Here is a 16,647-nt window from a genome sequence, read left to right as displayed (position 1 = left end):
TCTTAGTAGATTTATACCTCTAGGTCTCAGTGGAAGCATTCACAGGAAACTGGCCCAAAATGTATGAGTCAAAATTAAATAAATACAAAATGAAACCATGTTGCTCATGACTACCCATTGACACTGATACCTTCAGTTCCTGAGATCATAGTATTTCTTTAAAAGGTAAGATAAAGGAAAACTGTAAAACTCAGAGAAAATTTCAGGCAAAAGATTTTTTTCCCCAATAACATGAAAACCATTAACTTCTGGTTTAGCAGTTAGTAAAATTATCCCTTCACAGTCTCATAAACCCCAACCATTTCTAGATCCTGAATGAGGAACTTCCTTTTCCACAGTTCTCTACCACCAAATCAAAAGTTATTAAGAATTGTATAATTTGGATTAATTCTTTCCAGCCTAAGGACTAGAAGCTTACTTCCTTTTTAATTGAAAGGTAAAAATCTCACATAATCCCATGAGTCCAGAGGCTTCAACAATAAGGAAAACTAATTCAGAAAGAAATTTAAACCACAAAAATGGTAACACCAACATAGTAAGCAATTCTTTTAAATTGAAAGGTACAAGTGTAAAATGCTAAACATTGAAAAGTATCAAGCCCAAGCCCACAAAGTACTCAGAGAAAATTCTTCTACTTCATGAGAAACCAAACCTCTACAGAGAGCACAAGAAAAATGAAATCACTGAATCACTAACAACATTAATATTTTTAATATACATGGGTTAATAATAGTAATAATAAGAATAATACAAACCATGGATCATAGTCCCTATTTGGATAAAACTCTCACTGAGTTATATTGTTATTTCGATGTCATTTTGGTTCAGCACAGACGTTTCATTCTACAACTGATTTTCAAAATAAAGAAATAATAGTGCAAACAGCTACTTCAAAGTCTGATGTGTCATGCAGCAATGAATATTTCCGTTGGAAATTTACTTGTTTTCTTTTTAAAGCAATGGCATATCTAGGTCTTCCTCAGATTAGAAACATTAACTATTCTGGGTGTGATTCCTTTGTGACTTCATGGAATATCTATAGCACCTAAGAGATGTAGGACTCTTAAGAGCAGTTATAGTCATAACGAACTTAAGGACTGTAATAAAAATTACCTAAAAAATAGACCTGAAAAACTTCAGATGGTAGTAAATAAGTGTTAGTGGTGAGGTGTATTATCTCAGTAAACTCCCACATCTTCTTCCTGGTTAATTTTTTCTGTTATGAAGCACCTCTAACAAAGACAGACTTTAACCTACTTTATATTCATGATGATTCATGCAAATTTACCTGTTTTTGAGGCAGGGGGTCAAGTGTTTAAGTTCATTCTATAATAAGTAAAATCTGCATAGACTCTTGCTCTATTATAATGAGACACATTTTTCAGAGACATTAAAAATCAAGCCCCCCCCAAAAAAGAACTATTTGTGGATTCAATTCACCAGTGGCATATAAAATTCAAAACAGGAGAGCTGATAATAAATACATTTTCAAATTTTGTATGTACCCTCTCACAGTATAGAGTCTTATTTTTTTAATGTGGGGGTTCAGTACTAAAGGAAAGGTATTCAATAGTTCTCACTGCATAATAGACAATGAAGGCAGGCACCACAAGAGCTATGGCTGTGGCAAAGAATCTCAACATAAATTTGCACATATCTATTTTTCCAAATATAAGGCTTTCCTGGCAGGCAGTCAATCATGCAGGAATTGCCAACCGTTCTGTAGATAGGGCAATTATAATTCTCTGTGCACTGCTGCTAGACCACCTGCACGTTCACATGTGATGGAAGTCAGATTTGAACGCAGTTCTCAGGAGATGAATGCCAACTCACTGCTATTTACTATCAATTTTCATTATCTTTTATATAATTAAGAAACGCCATTTATAACTACACCTGACAAACAACTAAGCATGGTGGGATCTAGCAGATGAACCTTGTGCTATAAAACTTGGAGTTGAGATGTTACATTCATTTGGGGGGTGGGGGAGTATGCAAAGCCCATATTTTCATGTGTATAACCCTTTGCTTTCATCAACATCTTATTGGAGTTGGAAGTGCGTGATGTTTTGTGATGATATAGGTTGAGAATGTCAAATTCTGCTTTAGATAATGCTTCCAATATTTTTAATGGAAGTATGCCTGTAAATTTTTCATTAATCAATTCCCTTAGATTCATTAAAATAACATTTTACTTGAAAAAAATGGAAAATGAAAATTTAATTATGTCAAATGAGTCATTGTTTTCTCTTAAGAATCAAAAGTCTCATCAGATAATAAAGGGGAAAACAGCTCCACCACTTATTTAAAAGGGCTGTTTAGACCACAAGTTGTAGTGTTATCCTATCTAAACAAATGTAGAAAATTATGAAATAATATAACAGTTCTTATTGGTTTATTTTAGCATGTTTCACTAAATGGAAGCTTCTTGGAAATGTTTTAAATTCATCTACTTCTGACTGGGTGATACGCAAATAACCACATGCTGAAGTAATAAAAATAAATTACTCTGCAAACTTCCCTTTTCAGTGTCACCACACAGGATGGCACGTATTTCAAAAGGGTTTAACACATAAAACTTCATCTCTATCTAGGCTCAGGATTGAATGAATTTTACATGGAAACCAAGTATTTCTTATTGGGTAAACTAAATAATGAAAATAATCTTTTGATTTCCAGAGGGACACATTTGTTTGTTGATTTTACTGAAGAACTGTTCAGTCAACAACAAACCTGGGCTTTTCATAGTTTAAAGATAGGACACTCCCTATGTCATCTTCTTTTTGTGACAGTGTGTACAAATTTCAAAATACTTAAGAGTTTAAAAACTAATTGCCAATATGAACCACATTGCAAAAATATATCCCATGCACACTTCTGAAAACATTAGTCATAACTGGGTAATTTTCACACCTACAGCTGGGTAAGAAAAAAATGCAAATCATTTAAAACAAAGATCATTTTAGTGCAAAACTCTCTCTCAAGGCTTCCAGAAAAAGAGGCAATGGCATGAAGATATGCCTTAAACCAATAGCAGGAAGCCAGGCAAGAGAAATATCTAGACAGGAGCTCTACAGGGAAGCGTGGAAACAAAGTGGATACTAAACCAAATATTATTTTACATATTTTCCCAGTAATTATGCTCCTCATTCAGAATCCCTAGGAAGTGACTGGGGTTTGTGTTATACTTTCAGCACTGGCATGTAAGAGTTTTGATTCCCCTGATCTATGAATACAAAGTCACACACTGAGCTGCCTGCCAAACAGGCTTGTAGTCTGGATCCTTCTGGGATCTCCCACGGCAACATCCAAGCCAAGCAGGCAACTTCCCTGGCAAAGAGCAGGGCGCAGGTGAGGGCTGGTGGCAAAACAAGAGCTTCTGCAGCCGCAAAACTGACCAGCTCTGCACGTATTTACAGTGCAGTCAATAACTGGGCTCAGGGTTGCTTTTGGACAGAGGAAGGTCTGGCACATACAGTAAGCACAGCTTTCCTCCAAGTAACCAATACCTTTGGGAATGACACAAATCAGCAGGCCGGTTAGGGTAACACAATCATTTTGTGTTGGTGGGGGGAGAAACAGACCAAGAAATGAAAGAGGACATTATGTTTTTCATGCAAAATGAAAAGTTCACTATGTGATTTCATTAACAAAAGACCACGACAATATGTACTTGGGTAAAGAGAACAACTTCTGACCTTGAAATTGCGTGCTAAATAAATTACCTCAGAGCGAAAGTGATGAGTTCTCATGACAGCATCTGGAAGGCAAGCAGAAAGACACACAGGCTCCACCAGTTCCACCTCGCATTTCGCTCCGGCTAACGGGTTTACCCCGCCGCTCGCCCTCTGGGGCACACTTCGGGACGGGTCTGGCCCTCCCGGCGCAGCTGGCAGCTCCGCCCGGCATTTATATTTAATTCATCGGGAAGAAGTTCAGCATAAAGTTCTGCTGCACTTGAGAGACCGGGCAGGGCTGGGGGATTCCCCATCCCTCACCTCGCTCCCGCTAGCCGACGTTTCGCTAAGGGATGGGTGGAGACAAGGCTGCCGCAGTCCTGGGCTCGGCTTGAATTCTCTTTAAAGCCTTTGCCCGGCTAAACCGAGGCAGAGCGGCCCTCCGCTGGCAGAAACCGCGGGGTGGGCCGGGGACACCCCCCGCCGCCCTCGGGGACCGGCAGCATCTCTTACCTCGGCTCCTTGAGCGACCTGAAAAGACGGATTTGATGGGATGCCTCCCTTTCTGGAGCCTGCGGTGCCAGCAGCAGAAGAATAAAATCGTGGCAATGGTCCCCAGCAGCAGCAGGAGCAAGAAGAGGGCGCACTGGATGCTGTAGGGTCTCAGCAGGACCAGGAAAGCCGCGGCAATCATGGCTCAAGCGCCCGGCTGCCCCTGTGCGTGCGCGGGTCTGCGGCGAGCGGCGGGGGGCCGGGCAGCGCCGGGCAGCCTCTCCCCCCGGCAGCGGGGCGGGCATCGCCGCCGGCACCGCGCTGCTGGAGCCGGCAGCCGGGCGGGAGGCGGCGGCGCGGGGGAGGAGGAGGAGGAGGAGGAGAAGGAGGAGGAGCGGGATGAGATTCAGGCCGTGACTCAGCAGCCGCCGCCGCGGTGATGGTTGCGGTGGGGCTTCCCCTCGGCGCCCGCACGGCTGCCGGGAGCGGGAGCGCGGCGGGCAGAGCAGGAGCGCCCGCGGGCACCGGCGGGCGGGGCGGGGCCGGGCTCCGCATGGCAGCCGGGCGGGCACGGCACGGCGGGGCGGGGCGGCGGGAGGAGGAGGAGGAGGAGGAGGTGGAAGAGGAGGAGGAAGGTGCCGCCGGTGCCGTGAGGGAGGAAGGATCGCAGAGCGGCGCATCCCTCCAGCGCGGGGACTCGGCCGGGACGGCCGGTGACATCACCGCTGGAGCTGCGGCAGAGGGAGGCGGAAAATGGCTGCTGCGAGGTACAGGGGGACCCCCGGGGGAAAGAGGGGCTTCGGCCGAGGGGCGCGGGGCGGCAGCGAGTGCTCGTCCAGGTCTGTGGGCGCTGGCGGGGGAAGGGGCTCTGTAGAGGACCCCTGGACCCGAGGTGCCGATCGCGGCGTATTTCGTGGCAGAGCTGTGGTGGGGGAAGGGACGGGGAAGCGTTAATGAGATCCACCCTGACAAGGTGACCAGGGCCCTCGTGCGATGCTGCCCCGTGTCGCCGATGTCGGGATTTAGGCGACAGCTGTGTAAGGCAGGGCCCGGGCAGCGCTCCGGGACGCGGCCCCGCAGAGGGCTGTCAGGCTGCCACCGTGTGTGCTCTGCACACTTGCCCAGCCGTGTCCTGCACGAAAGCCGCGGGGAAGTTGTCTGGCGCAAGGGTTGGACAGAGCAGCACCTGCAGGGACCCTCTCGCTGCAGGAAACTGCAGCGCGCTGCAGCCAATGTCATCGCCCGTGCCCTTCGCGTACCGCCGGGCCGGAGCTGAGGCATCGCAGGCAGCATCGAAATCCTGGCATGTGCAGGTTGCTAATGCAGATGATAACAAGAGTTCACCTATGTTGCTACCTCTGTAGCTGTTACTGTGATACTCCAGACTTTCAGAGACTGTTTCAGAGGCCTTTGGAAGTGCAGTTCTAAACTCCCTCAACACTGTTAAACATGCACAAAAAAACCACTTGCTGAAAATAAATCCAGGTACCATTTTGCAATATTGCATTTGCCTGCGTTACTGGGAAAAAAAGGTTTATTCAAGGCAAAATTCATGTGCTTTTCATGCATCTTTGATGTCAGTACATAAATCTGAGGAACATTTCCAAAGCTTTACAGAAATAATTAAAATCTCTATATAAATATTGGAATAACATTGAAATGTTACAGCTTTATATGATTGCCATGAAACTATATATGAAAAACATATGTGCAAATTTAAGTTAAATTACAAAATATGCAAGCTGCAAGTTCAGAGAGGGAAATATATCTGTGGTAACTTAAACAAGAACAGGAAAAATAATCTATAGATTAGCAAAACTTATTTATCACTGAGATAAAAACATTGTAACACTTTACTGTACCCTTAAGGCTAGGGAAATCCATTATCATTGAAAGAGCCTCATGATACCAAGTTGGGGAGGGCAAGTAAAGAAAGAAAAAAAACATAGCTTTTAGGTCTGTAATATTTTATTCCAGGAATTTTGTATCACTTGGTGCTATACACTAACATAGTGAGCCAAAATAGTCTGTCATATTACTTTGTAAAATGGAAAGTTGCTACATTGCAGCCATGGATTCAAAGCTTTCCATCACTGCCTAGGAACTGCCAAGTGCTGTGAGGTTGTGTTACATCACGTGGTGCGATATTGAAATCTTTCCTAGTACCGCAGCACACTGCAGTAAAATGGTTTTAATGCAGATTACCTGGAGATTATTCAAACGGTTCATGTTACTTCACTGGAACATGAAGCAAATCTGTGTGATCCTCCTGGCATGGCACTGCCCTGCTGCAGTGCCGTGCTGCAGGATATTGCAGGAGGAAACTTTTTGACACCTTTAGCTCTGCACTGGCTCAGTGTTTCAGAATGGGATGATAGAGCAAATGTAGCGTGGCAGTGGCTGCATGGTAAATTGCAGAGAACTGAGAGGGAATGGTTCTTTTCACACTGTTCTCATTAAACAGTTCATAGAAATCATCTGACAGACAAATCTGAAGTTTAGCTCTTTAGTTTAAGGTTTACATCCTTTCCCTTCTAAGACTTAGAGCTCACTGGTGTCTTGAGAATAATGTTTTTCCAAAGGGGTATAATAAATTTCTTGACAACTGCTTAATTTATTTTTCAAATGCAAAAGAGACTACAGTTTAGTACAAGAAATGCTGACATGCATGATTTTTCTCAGAGCTGCTGCTACAGGCTTCCGAGTCAACTGTCTCATATGTATACCAAACTGCTGCTATGGCTTTCTTTGTATTCATTACTGCTCCATGTGTGTTAAATACTGCAGGGTTTGGTAGCGTGGTTAAAATATAACTTCCACGGTGAATAATGTTGAAGTTGCTGAAGTTATTTCACATTAAAAATAAGCAAATTATATGTGAGATTTTTTTATCCCAGATAGTATTAAAGAGAAATTAGGATAAGTTTTTTTATGTATAACACTTTTAATCTAAGCTTCTTTACAGAATGTTTTTCCTAAACTTTTCCTAAATCTTAAGGAGGATAAACAGAGAAGAGAAAAGAAATGAAGAGAGAAGGTTAAAACAAAACCTCTCAGCTGAGATTTGACCTCAGAAGGAGAATCCTGGAGGTGAAGCTATTGCAGAGAAGAGGAAGTAAAAGAAGGTAACAAAGTCTTGAGACTAACTGTGATAACAGTATGTGGAATGGCAGGGGAAGTCAGAAGTTGTTGAGAACTGGAATTAAGTGTTTTATAATCTAAGAAGGTAGTTATTGATCCTGCAATAAGTAAGGAGTCCTGCTGCCATTTCAGAGTACGCATAATGTGGCTGCACTTTTGCAGAGGTGTGAGCAGGTGGGACTTAGTGTCCTGCAGGTGCTTGTTTTGATGGGGATCACAGGCAAACAGAGCAGTGACAAGGTCACTGACATAGCTGATGTTTTTGGCAGGAGTCTGGGAAGCAGTCTTTTACTTGAGCAATGCTGAGGGAGGAAGTGGTGATAAGTACTTAGCAGAGGGATGAAAAAGGAAAGTTCTGCTTCAGAGACTCCACAGAAAAGGTGACCAACAAATGTTTGCAAGTGGAGAGGAACAGGAGGATGCTTCTGTGGTTGCAGTTACTCTTGGATGCAGTTTACTTATTTCCCCAATTTGTGTGAGGAAGGGAAACAGCATGAAACTTATGTCATATTTCTGCAGTTTAATGTAAGAGTTGAGTAGGGAATGTACTGTAGCAGCAACAGCCCTCCTGCAGGGAGACAAGGCAGTGTTGACTTCAAATATTCTTTCAGCCAGTCTTTCATAATAACCTGTTCTGACTTAGCAGTCCTGCCCAACCCTTACCCTGCGTGCAGACTTGCAGTACAGTCTCTGGGCCAGTGCATATTCCTTGATAATTTAGGTGAGAAACCATGTCTGCAGAGATCTGCTGACCTCCCCCAGTGTGAGCTGCAGGATTCAAGGGCATTCCACAACTCTGCGAAGGCACCTCTCTGCTCCTACAGACCTCAGTCTCAGACCTCATTTTGTAACTGTAAGACTTCCTGTATCAGTGAGCTGAAGGAAAAAGGTCACATGCTGGATCTGGTGATGTGGACATAAGAATAGGAGATGATACATGGGATGATTTCAGAAGAGTTACTGAGTAAGTGAAAGGGTAAGATCGTCTCCTTTCACCGGTTTGTAGTTATGCTTTAAGGACTCTGTTTGTAGTATTTAATTATAATTAAGTCAAATATTCTGCTTAAATGACTACTTACCTGGCTACAAGGGTTTTCTAATCATCTAATACTTCTTAACACAATATTTGTTTTTTTTCTAATCAAACAGGAACCAAAGCAAATACAGCAAAAACTAAAGAAGCAAGCAAAGTAAATATAGAAAACATAATAGTATCTGAGTGTTACCAACTTCATTTAATAAAATAATTGACTATCCCACTTTATATTCTACTCACAGATTACATGCTGCCCTCAGTGTGCTTCCTAGCAGCTTAAACATGCCACATGAGAAGATGTTGTGAGAGTTTCTGGTAGATGATTAAAGCTTATAAAATACTTTCTTCAGCTGAAAGAATAACATTTTCCAGCTTGATACAGGCATCCCCTTTAAAAAAAAAAATCTCTTACATGTAATGGTATGTTCTAAACTCAGCAAGGTTATTGCAAATCTTTGTTCTGCAAAACCTGTTAAATCGTTTGCCCCATACCATCCTTTGCATGCTTGGAAGGTACACTAGCATTAGTTAATTCTCACAATACCCTTGAAGGTAGGTAAATGTGTGTTATTGTTTCAGATTCTTTAAAAAGAGAAGGTGAACTAGAAAGGTTGTATGATTTACCCGAGACCAAACTGTGATTCCAGTGCTACAGACTAGACTCCTCCATGACTGGAACATTTTGTCATCTGTAGGTGTCTTAGGTGACCATGTAAAACCAAATTCTTGCCAGCTTTATATATGTAGAGGTAATTGTCCTTATTTTGTGAGTTCATCAACTCACATAACTTGCATATTTTAATTCCCTCTGTTTATTGGACTGAGTGTAAATTGAATGGAGAATGACCCATGCAGTTGTACACTCATGGCTCACAGTGCTGCTAGAAAAACGCTGGCAGGAATTCTGTGGGCATAAATTGACTTTGCAGACAGAGAGGCTGATCTTGAGCCTAGATGGAAATATACTGCGAAAAGAAAAGCTCCTATGGCGCTTTTTTTTATTATTATTACAGCAGCAGTGTGCCCCTTTGTCCTTGGTTAAAATTTGCTCTGTATTCATTTTTGGCAGTGTTTAATGTAGCAGTTGTCAATCTGAATGTGGCCTTACATCCCAGAGGGAATTGCACTTCAATAGTATTTTTATGTATATAATTAGAAGTTGTTTAAGGATTGTTTCAGACTGATATACAACACTGGTTATTCCACCCATATCACTTTATAAAGTTAGGTTTAACTACATAGAGTAAAAAGGCATTCAATTTTATAGGAAGGGAAAAAATACCTCTAATAAGTTTTACGGGTTTTGTCCTTGCAGGGAAGATGCCTTGCTGTCAATTTTCCTAAGTGTATGCAGAATTACTCTTAGTTTAAGTAATATTCCCTGAAGAAAGGGGACAACATATATGTCTCTTTTTCTAGCTCATGACCTTTAATAGTAACACAGATTTTTTTTTCCCCTCTACCTACCAAAATGCTGGAAAACCAGAGCATTTGTGGAAGAGCTTTGGAATAAAAGAGTGGGCACTTTGAGTATTAACTAAGCATGACTTCTTGTCTATCAACACTCACCCATGACAGCCAATAAAGACATATAAGTAGAGATGGTTAAGATGCTGCTAGGTTATTAAATACTGACCAAAAATCAAGCCTGGAATTTCCAAGCTGCTATTTCACTTCTATGCTTTTAAAGGGAGAATGCCACAAATAGTAATACTTTGGGGCAGCATGAAATATATAGCTTCTGCCACCTTATAAAAAGAGTAAGATACATCCTCCTATAAACTCTCATATCAGGTTATCAGTGGGTTTGTTTGAACAAGTCCAAATTGAAAGTACATTAGTTGCATATGGAAAGTATGCCTAGTAATTTTTCAGCCTTTTAGGAAGAGGTTATTTGAATCCTTGGGCTCGTATACAGAGCAAGCACACAGTTTTGCACATCAGCACAGATTTGCTTGTGGTGAAACTTGCCCTCCCATAAACATCTTTATACAGGATAAGTGAATGCATCGCTGGTCTTTATAATTTGGGAGCTGTTATGATGTGTTGTGTTGGATTACCCAAGCCAGGTTATAATGAGTACAGCCAAGTGTTTGACTTTACAAAGCCGTGCTGACTTGTTTCTCCTTCCAGGCTACTTACTGCTTCTAAGTGTTTAGATATATTAATCTACATGGAAGGAACTTTCATGTGATTATTCAAACTCCTGTAGCTCAGATATCTCATCCAGTTCAATAAATAAAGTGATATTTTTGTTGGTCTGTATATTAATACATTTTGTTGTGCATGACATTTGCGAACAAACAAATTGAAGTGACTATTAGTTTTCCATCTGTCAGCTGTGAAATAGCTATTTAATAAAGATACTAATCTGTGATGTAGAATTAAGATAACTTCCTGTGTCTTGTTATTTGTCATCTTGTTACCTTTATGTGAATCTTTCACTAGATGTGGGATTAAAATACAGATAAATAAATGTGTGTGGTTTATAGGCATGTGAGGTATCTAGACACTTATTTAAGCTCAATTTAATCATCAGGGCCCAGAGAACAATTTGTTTCCCTGAATTTATGTGTTTGGTGCCATTTGAGGTTCCTGGAGTTAGTAATCACCCTCATAAGCCTGGAGGAGGGTCTAAGCCCTCTGTGAAGTCTGTGCCCATTGAAGAGGTAGTTGGAGGCCAGGCATAATAATTTATGGTATCTAAGATTGCACCATGCATTTATTTTCAGGCAACTAAACTGAGCCCTACAGCATTTGAAAAATGCTGAATTGCTCTCCAGGGAGCTTTAATTGTGTTCAATAGAGACTTGACCTTTACAACTATTGGAGTTGCTGAAGGCTGAGACATCTCCAAAAGGGTGACTGCTGTGATAAAATACCTTGGGGAAATTTGCACTTCTGGAGTGGCAGGTGAAGGCCAAGCAGAATGACACTGATGCTAGATGCGTGTTTAGGAAGCCAAGTTGATCCCTAGATCTCCAGTGATTATAGTGATAACTTAGATACCTGGTGCACCAGTGACACCTAAATGTAAGCATCTCAGTCTAGAACTGAATCCTGTACTGAAAGCCAAATAATGATGCTAGGTTGCTATCTTGAAATTTATTAAAATGAGTGCCATGTTTCAGGGTTAGTTGAATAAATTATTCATTAGAACAGAAGTTTAGTACTTCCAGATATACTAAATATACTTGCTTGAAATTCATTACTCATCTTTTCCTATCACTCAATATCATAAATAAAAGTAATGGTTTGATGCAAAAATCAGAGCTTTACCAATAAACGTCTTCAAGCTTTCAATTTAAGCCACAGTCCTACAAAAGATTTCGGCATATTTAGATACTAATGTTATTTTATAGAACTTCTAGGTTCCTAAAACTCACAGCATGGAGGGTACTACTGTGAAAAATAATAATGTCCTCGTGAATTCTTTGGATCACTCAATACATTTTGGAATGTGATATAAGGTTTGTGCCAAATTCTCTGTATGATCATGTAAGTTGTGAATGCTGCTGAGGCTTTGAAGTCAAGGAGATAATCTGTGTAAATAAGGTCAGAGATGTTGCTTTACCATGAATAGCATCACTTTTTAGAAAAGTATATAATCGGAGATATATTTCATAGCTAGTCACACCAGGATAGTGATCTATAGACAGGAAGTGACCTGTTGGATATCAGGAATAAATCATATAGTTTTATCCTTCCGTTGGAAGACAAGTGGGATCATTTCTGTGCATTTTTAGTCTTGATAGATGCTCCCCCAGATTCCCAGCTGAATTTGGAACACAGCGGTACTGATGATTCTGGAAAATCTGTATTTCTCAGCTGAGAGCAGCAGATTTGTGCTTTTGAATCATATTTTCCGATAAAATGACTAAGATATTGGACTGTAAATCTCTTGAGCAGTAACAACACTTTTGCATTCTTCTGACAGTGCCTAATTCCACTGAATTAATTAGTAAATCTTATACTGATTTCAGGGGAATAAGATTAGAACCCACTACAGAGCATAAAACATATTTAAATATGATCATATTTTCCAGCATACACTTGCTACTGGGAATTCTGAGACTTCAGTGAAGCCCGAGTTTTACATCAATATTGTATTTAATGTCCTGACAAGTTCAGTGTAAAATGCCACAGTCTAAGTAACACAAATCAAATCTGTGATTACCACTTATTGTGTTGAATTGGAAATAAATAGTTTTGTATGAGGTAGATTAATTTCAAGACCAGTAAATGGGTTTTGGTTTGGTTTTTTTTGCCAAGGAACAATGAGATTATTGAAGACTGAACTTCAAGAGTATATAATATAAAACCTTGGGACATAATAAAGTACTAACTTTACTATGTGTTGCATTAAGGCTGTAGAAATTTGGCAGAAAATAAATTCCCTTGCATTACAGCTGTTCCTCAGAAATCGAAAGAACTGAGTGTGTCAGGGCTTAATTTCTGATTAGAACTGATTCAGCACTATCCGCCTGGTAAAGTTCAATGAAAATTCCCATGATCATAGACTCACACACAATGCAGTTTACCAATTTGATACTATAGGTCTGGCTGAGTTCAGTAAGAACTTTCACAATCCAGATTCATGGGTGGTATGGTTTATTGAAGCATCAGGAAAGCAGGTTCAGGATTGCCAGTGATAAATGTACTAACTACAGAGTGTTAATGTATGTTGCTACAGAAGATATAGTAACAGAGATCCATTAGTGATATAGATATATAGAAATACATATAAATAAAAAAATATTCCCAGGTCTGCTGCAACGCTAGTTGAAGGCACAAAGCTCACCTAGAGGCATCCCTTCAGGGAAGGAGAAGAGACAATCCGTGTTTCCCCCTCTCTCTTTTTTTCTTTTTTTGCCCCCAGACCCCTCTTCTTTTATGTTGGAGGTGAGGTTTTGATGATTATCATACACGTGAGACCTGTTCTCATTTTGTCTTCATTTACATTCTCAGGGATGTCAAAGTCAATAGGCAAATAGGGCTTAATGAAGGTCTTGGTTGCTTTCAGTCAGAATTTCTAGTTGACACAAAAGGTACAATAAACACTTTGATTCTCCTCCATCCACTAAGGTGGCAGTAAAGGCTGTCTGATCTTTGCCAGAGAGTCTTTGAGTACATCCTTATCTCCTTTAAGGACCATGTTTGTAACAAGGCTGGTTATGCTCAGTGGAGAGAAGGCTCAAGGCTGGTACAGAGCTGTGGGTGCTCTCCTGTGCTTCACTGAGACAACACTGGGTGTGAGACCTCCACTTCACCCCAGCCATCATTCAATTCTTATGTTTTGCCAGAGCCAGGTGCAAAATAAGCAGGGACACATCTTGTGTTTTCCTCAAACCAGCCTCATGGGTTTTTACTGGTTTAAGGCAACTCTGCAGCAAGTCTGAGAGTGTTCTACAATTACATATCTGTGTTGCATGGCTGTGATACAGTTCCTTGACTTGTTGAAACCAGTGGCAAAGCCCTTTTTTAAGCCATCAGAATCAGACCCATCGAGTGGGTATACAATCTCTTGTTGTGAACATGTAATATTTTTCTCTGTGTTTACTGAAAGGAAAGAGAAATAATGATCTCAGCATGCCATCTGTCAGCTCTCTGGCTGAATGGAACAGTCTATGTCAGTCAAAGGGTGAGATATGTCTTTAAATGACCTTTGTGGATTTTGGTGGTTTTTTTGTCGTTGTTCTCGATTTTTGGGATGCTTAGTAAAATTGTGTACAAATTGATAGCATTTGTGAAGGATGTGAGGTATTAACATATTTGTAAAAATTAAGAGTCCAATTGGAACTTTAAAATTAAATGGCTCCTTCCTTTTTTTTTTTTTTCCCTTCTACAAATGACCTAGAACAGTGAAAAATCATAAATTTGAATTTCAGTACTTCTCAGATAAGTAACTAGTGTTTTCAAATAGAGAACATAGCAGAATTAAGTAACTTGCAAAACGTAAGTGACTTTCTAAGGTCATATAATTGTCTCTGTGTTTAGTAGCTGCACATGGGTAATGCTCATGAATGATTTTGTATCCTCCAAATAAAGCACTGACAACAAAGCATTCAGTGTCAGGAATCTTACTTGATGACTTGCAGAACTGTGTTATAGAGATTTAAAACAGAGAACCAGATACACTTTAACAGACTTCATATGCCATCCTTTTGGCTCCCTATAGCAGAATGTCTACTGGAATCTATACTACTATCCAAACCCTATTCAAAAATTGAAAAAGCTAATATATTATGGGTTGGACCTGGCCATCTTTGTAAGGAGTCATACCTAACCCCATAGTCACTGAATAGTCAGTGGAGAGAAATAAGCTCTCCCAGACAGTAAGTCATCTGCTGTCTTTTAGACATGACTTTGGGTGAGATGAATCACCTCTCTTTCTGCAGTGATTGAGCCAAATGTGGCTAGACAACCTCTCACTTTTAAGGCAGTAGAAATCTGGTGAGGTTAATGCCAGTCCCCAAGATTATTTTTTGTTTGTTTTTGGTGGTATTAATATTGTATATTTTGTCTTTGATCTGTTTTGGCAAATAAAACCTGTTAGAGAGAGGCATTTCCAGCAGTCCTGACTCAGCCAAGGTTCAGATGGCCTCCAGTGTGAGAACAGGGTTAGAAAACACTGCAGGACTTCTCTTTTGGAAAGTGAAGTGTTTTACTTTTCCTTTCCCTCATTAGTGACGTTTTGTTTTACCTTTCCATTCCCTTTAATCACTGGCTAGAGATGATGCCAGCGGACAGTTAGGTGTTATCCCCAGAGTCCATGGATTGTCACAATAAATTCTGTGAAAAGACATAGTTTCATTAATGTCTATTGCAGGAGCTGAAGCCATTGCTCCATAACAGAAAAATACTAACAATCAACTACTGCACTCTGTTCCTTTTATTTGGCAATGTAATAATTTCATCATTTTACCCATAACACAAGCAGTTGGGCTTGTTCCCAGAAGAGCTGCAGCAGAGGAAAGGGGACGTGGCCAGTCACTGTTGCTGCCCCACAACTGCTTTCCTGCCTTGGTCCCTCAATAAACAGCAGGAACAACAGGATTGAGCACAAGCTTCAGAAGGTTGACGGGAAGCTTTCAGACTGCTGCTGAGAGCTCAAGGAGTGGATTGATGCCATCCCTACTCCATGACTATTTGTGAAATCCATTCCTTATTTCTCTCAGCATACTGTGTAACTTACATTTTAGCATGGCAGCTGTTAAGGCCCTTAGTGAAATCAGTTTAGTTGTTTACTACTACACCCTCCCACCACAGGCAAGAATCTTGGCAGCTCAGAAGAGCTTTATAGATGATGTAGACAATTTGCTGAGCTTCAAGTCCTGCCATGACCATGGTAAAAATTGTTTTTTTTAGCTTAGAGTGGCAGGATGGATTTTCATGGATCCAGGTGTTTGCCTGGTGTAAAGACTATGCAGGAAATTTTTTTGTCCATGTGCTTCACAGTGTCTACCAGGCTGCTGTCATGGGCTTTGAGCATCCAGAAGTCCACATGTCCATCGACTCCATTAGGCTGTTTAACAGCGTACACAAGTCTGATACTTTCCAATGTTGGCACGGTGTGCACGTGAATAACCCCAGTGCCTTGGGGAATCAATACTTACCCTCCATTCTGTAAACAGCCTGTGTATTCAGTGTATCTGGGCTGTCTTGCTAACCCTGTACAAGTTTAGAACAGAAGAATGTCCCATGGCTCAGAGAATATTTATCTCAATACAGAATGAGAGACAACAGACAGACTGTTAGAGGACTGCAGGGAAACATTAAAAAAATATAAAAGTCAGTCAATCAGTCGTAGCACGCTGGCAGTTCCAGCTTTGCTGCAATCTGTTGCTTTTATGTGGGCTTTTAGGAGGGTGATGAAGTAACTCGCAACTGCCAAGGCCAAGGGCGGAAAGCTCAAAGTACTTTATTTGAGAATTGAAGAACTAGAGAGCGGAGATTCCTGTGCTGGGTTGATCAGAGGCAGAAAGTGACACCTCCAAGCCAGATGAGAAATGTTAAGCTGACTTGGGTATATACTCAAAAGCATTTTGGAAAAGAAGGAAGAATACTGATGCCCAATGTGATTGCATACACCAGCTGGTTTAAACCCAGTATTTTGTTGTTATAACATGTGGTTTAATTTTGGACCTCACCTCTCCCTAGTGAGACCAGATCTAAAACATTTTGTTCCATTGGGGTTTGTTTTGTCTATGTGTTTATCCATTTGAATGATCCCCGTCTGTAGTATGAGGATCCATAGAGCATGGATCAGTAGCAGAATGAGGCCTCCGGTGATTCATGCTA

The 16,647-nt window shown here is 41.0% G+C and overlaps 2 protein-coding genes across 14 annotated transcripts in view; one reads left to right on the top strand and one right to left on the bottom strand.

Moving 5' to 3' along the window:
* DST (dystonin) overlaps positions 1–4,390 on the bottom strand; it is a 301,419-nt gene extending 297,029 nt beyond the window's left edge. For 9 of the 11 annotated variants that reach the window (XM_050316379.1, XM_050316384.1, XM_050316382.1 and 6 more), the window contains exons 1-2: positions 4,191–4,386; positions 3,699–3,760 (exon numbers count right to left, since the gene is read on the bottom strand). In XM_050316379.1, the coding sequence (XP_050172336.1) occupies positions 3,699–3,760; positions 4,191–4,371 (243 nt within the window). In that variant the 5' untranslated portion in view covers positions 4,372–4,386. Of the gene's footprint in view, positions 1–3,698; positions 3,761–4,190 lie in introns of all 11 variants that reach the window. The other 2 variants (XM_050316395.1, XM_050316381.1) reach the window with 2 other exon arrangements.
* Positions 4,391–4,793: 403 nt separating this feature from the next.
* The window catches only part of BEND6 (BEN domain containing 6), a 30,712-nt gene continuing 18,858 nt past the window's right edge, over positions 4,794–16,647 (top strand). For all 3 annotated transcript variants that reach the window (XM_050315502.1, XM_050315501.1, XM_050315500.1), the window contains exons 1-2: positions 4,794–4,936; positions 7,168–7,294. The gene's annotated coding sequence lies outside the window, so the exon portion shown is untranslated. The remainder of the gene's footprint in view (positions 4,937–7,167; positions 7,295–16,647) is intronic.

This window comes from Myiozetetes cayanensis, unplaced genomic scaffold (assembly GCF_022539395.1).
Source record: "Myiozetetes cayanensis isolate MyiCay16 unplaced genomic scaffold, myiCay2020 scf2-11, whole genome shotgun sequence".
NCBI lineage: Eukaryota > Metazoa > Chordata > Aves > Passeriformes > Tyrannidae > Myiozetetes > Myiozetetes cayanensis.
Note: the sequence above shows the minus strand (reverse complement) of the source record. Positions and strands in the feature narration are given on the sequence as shown.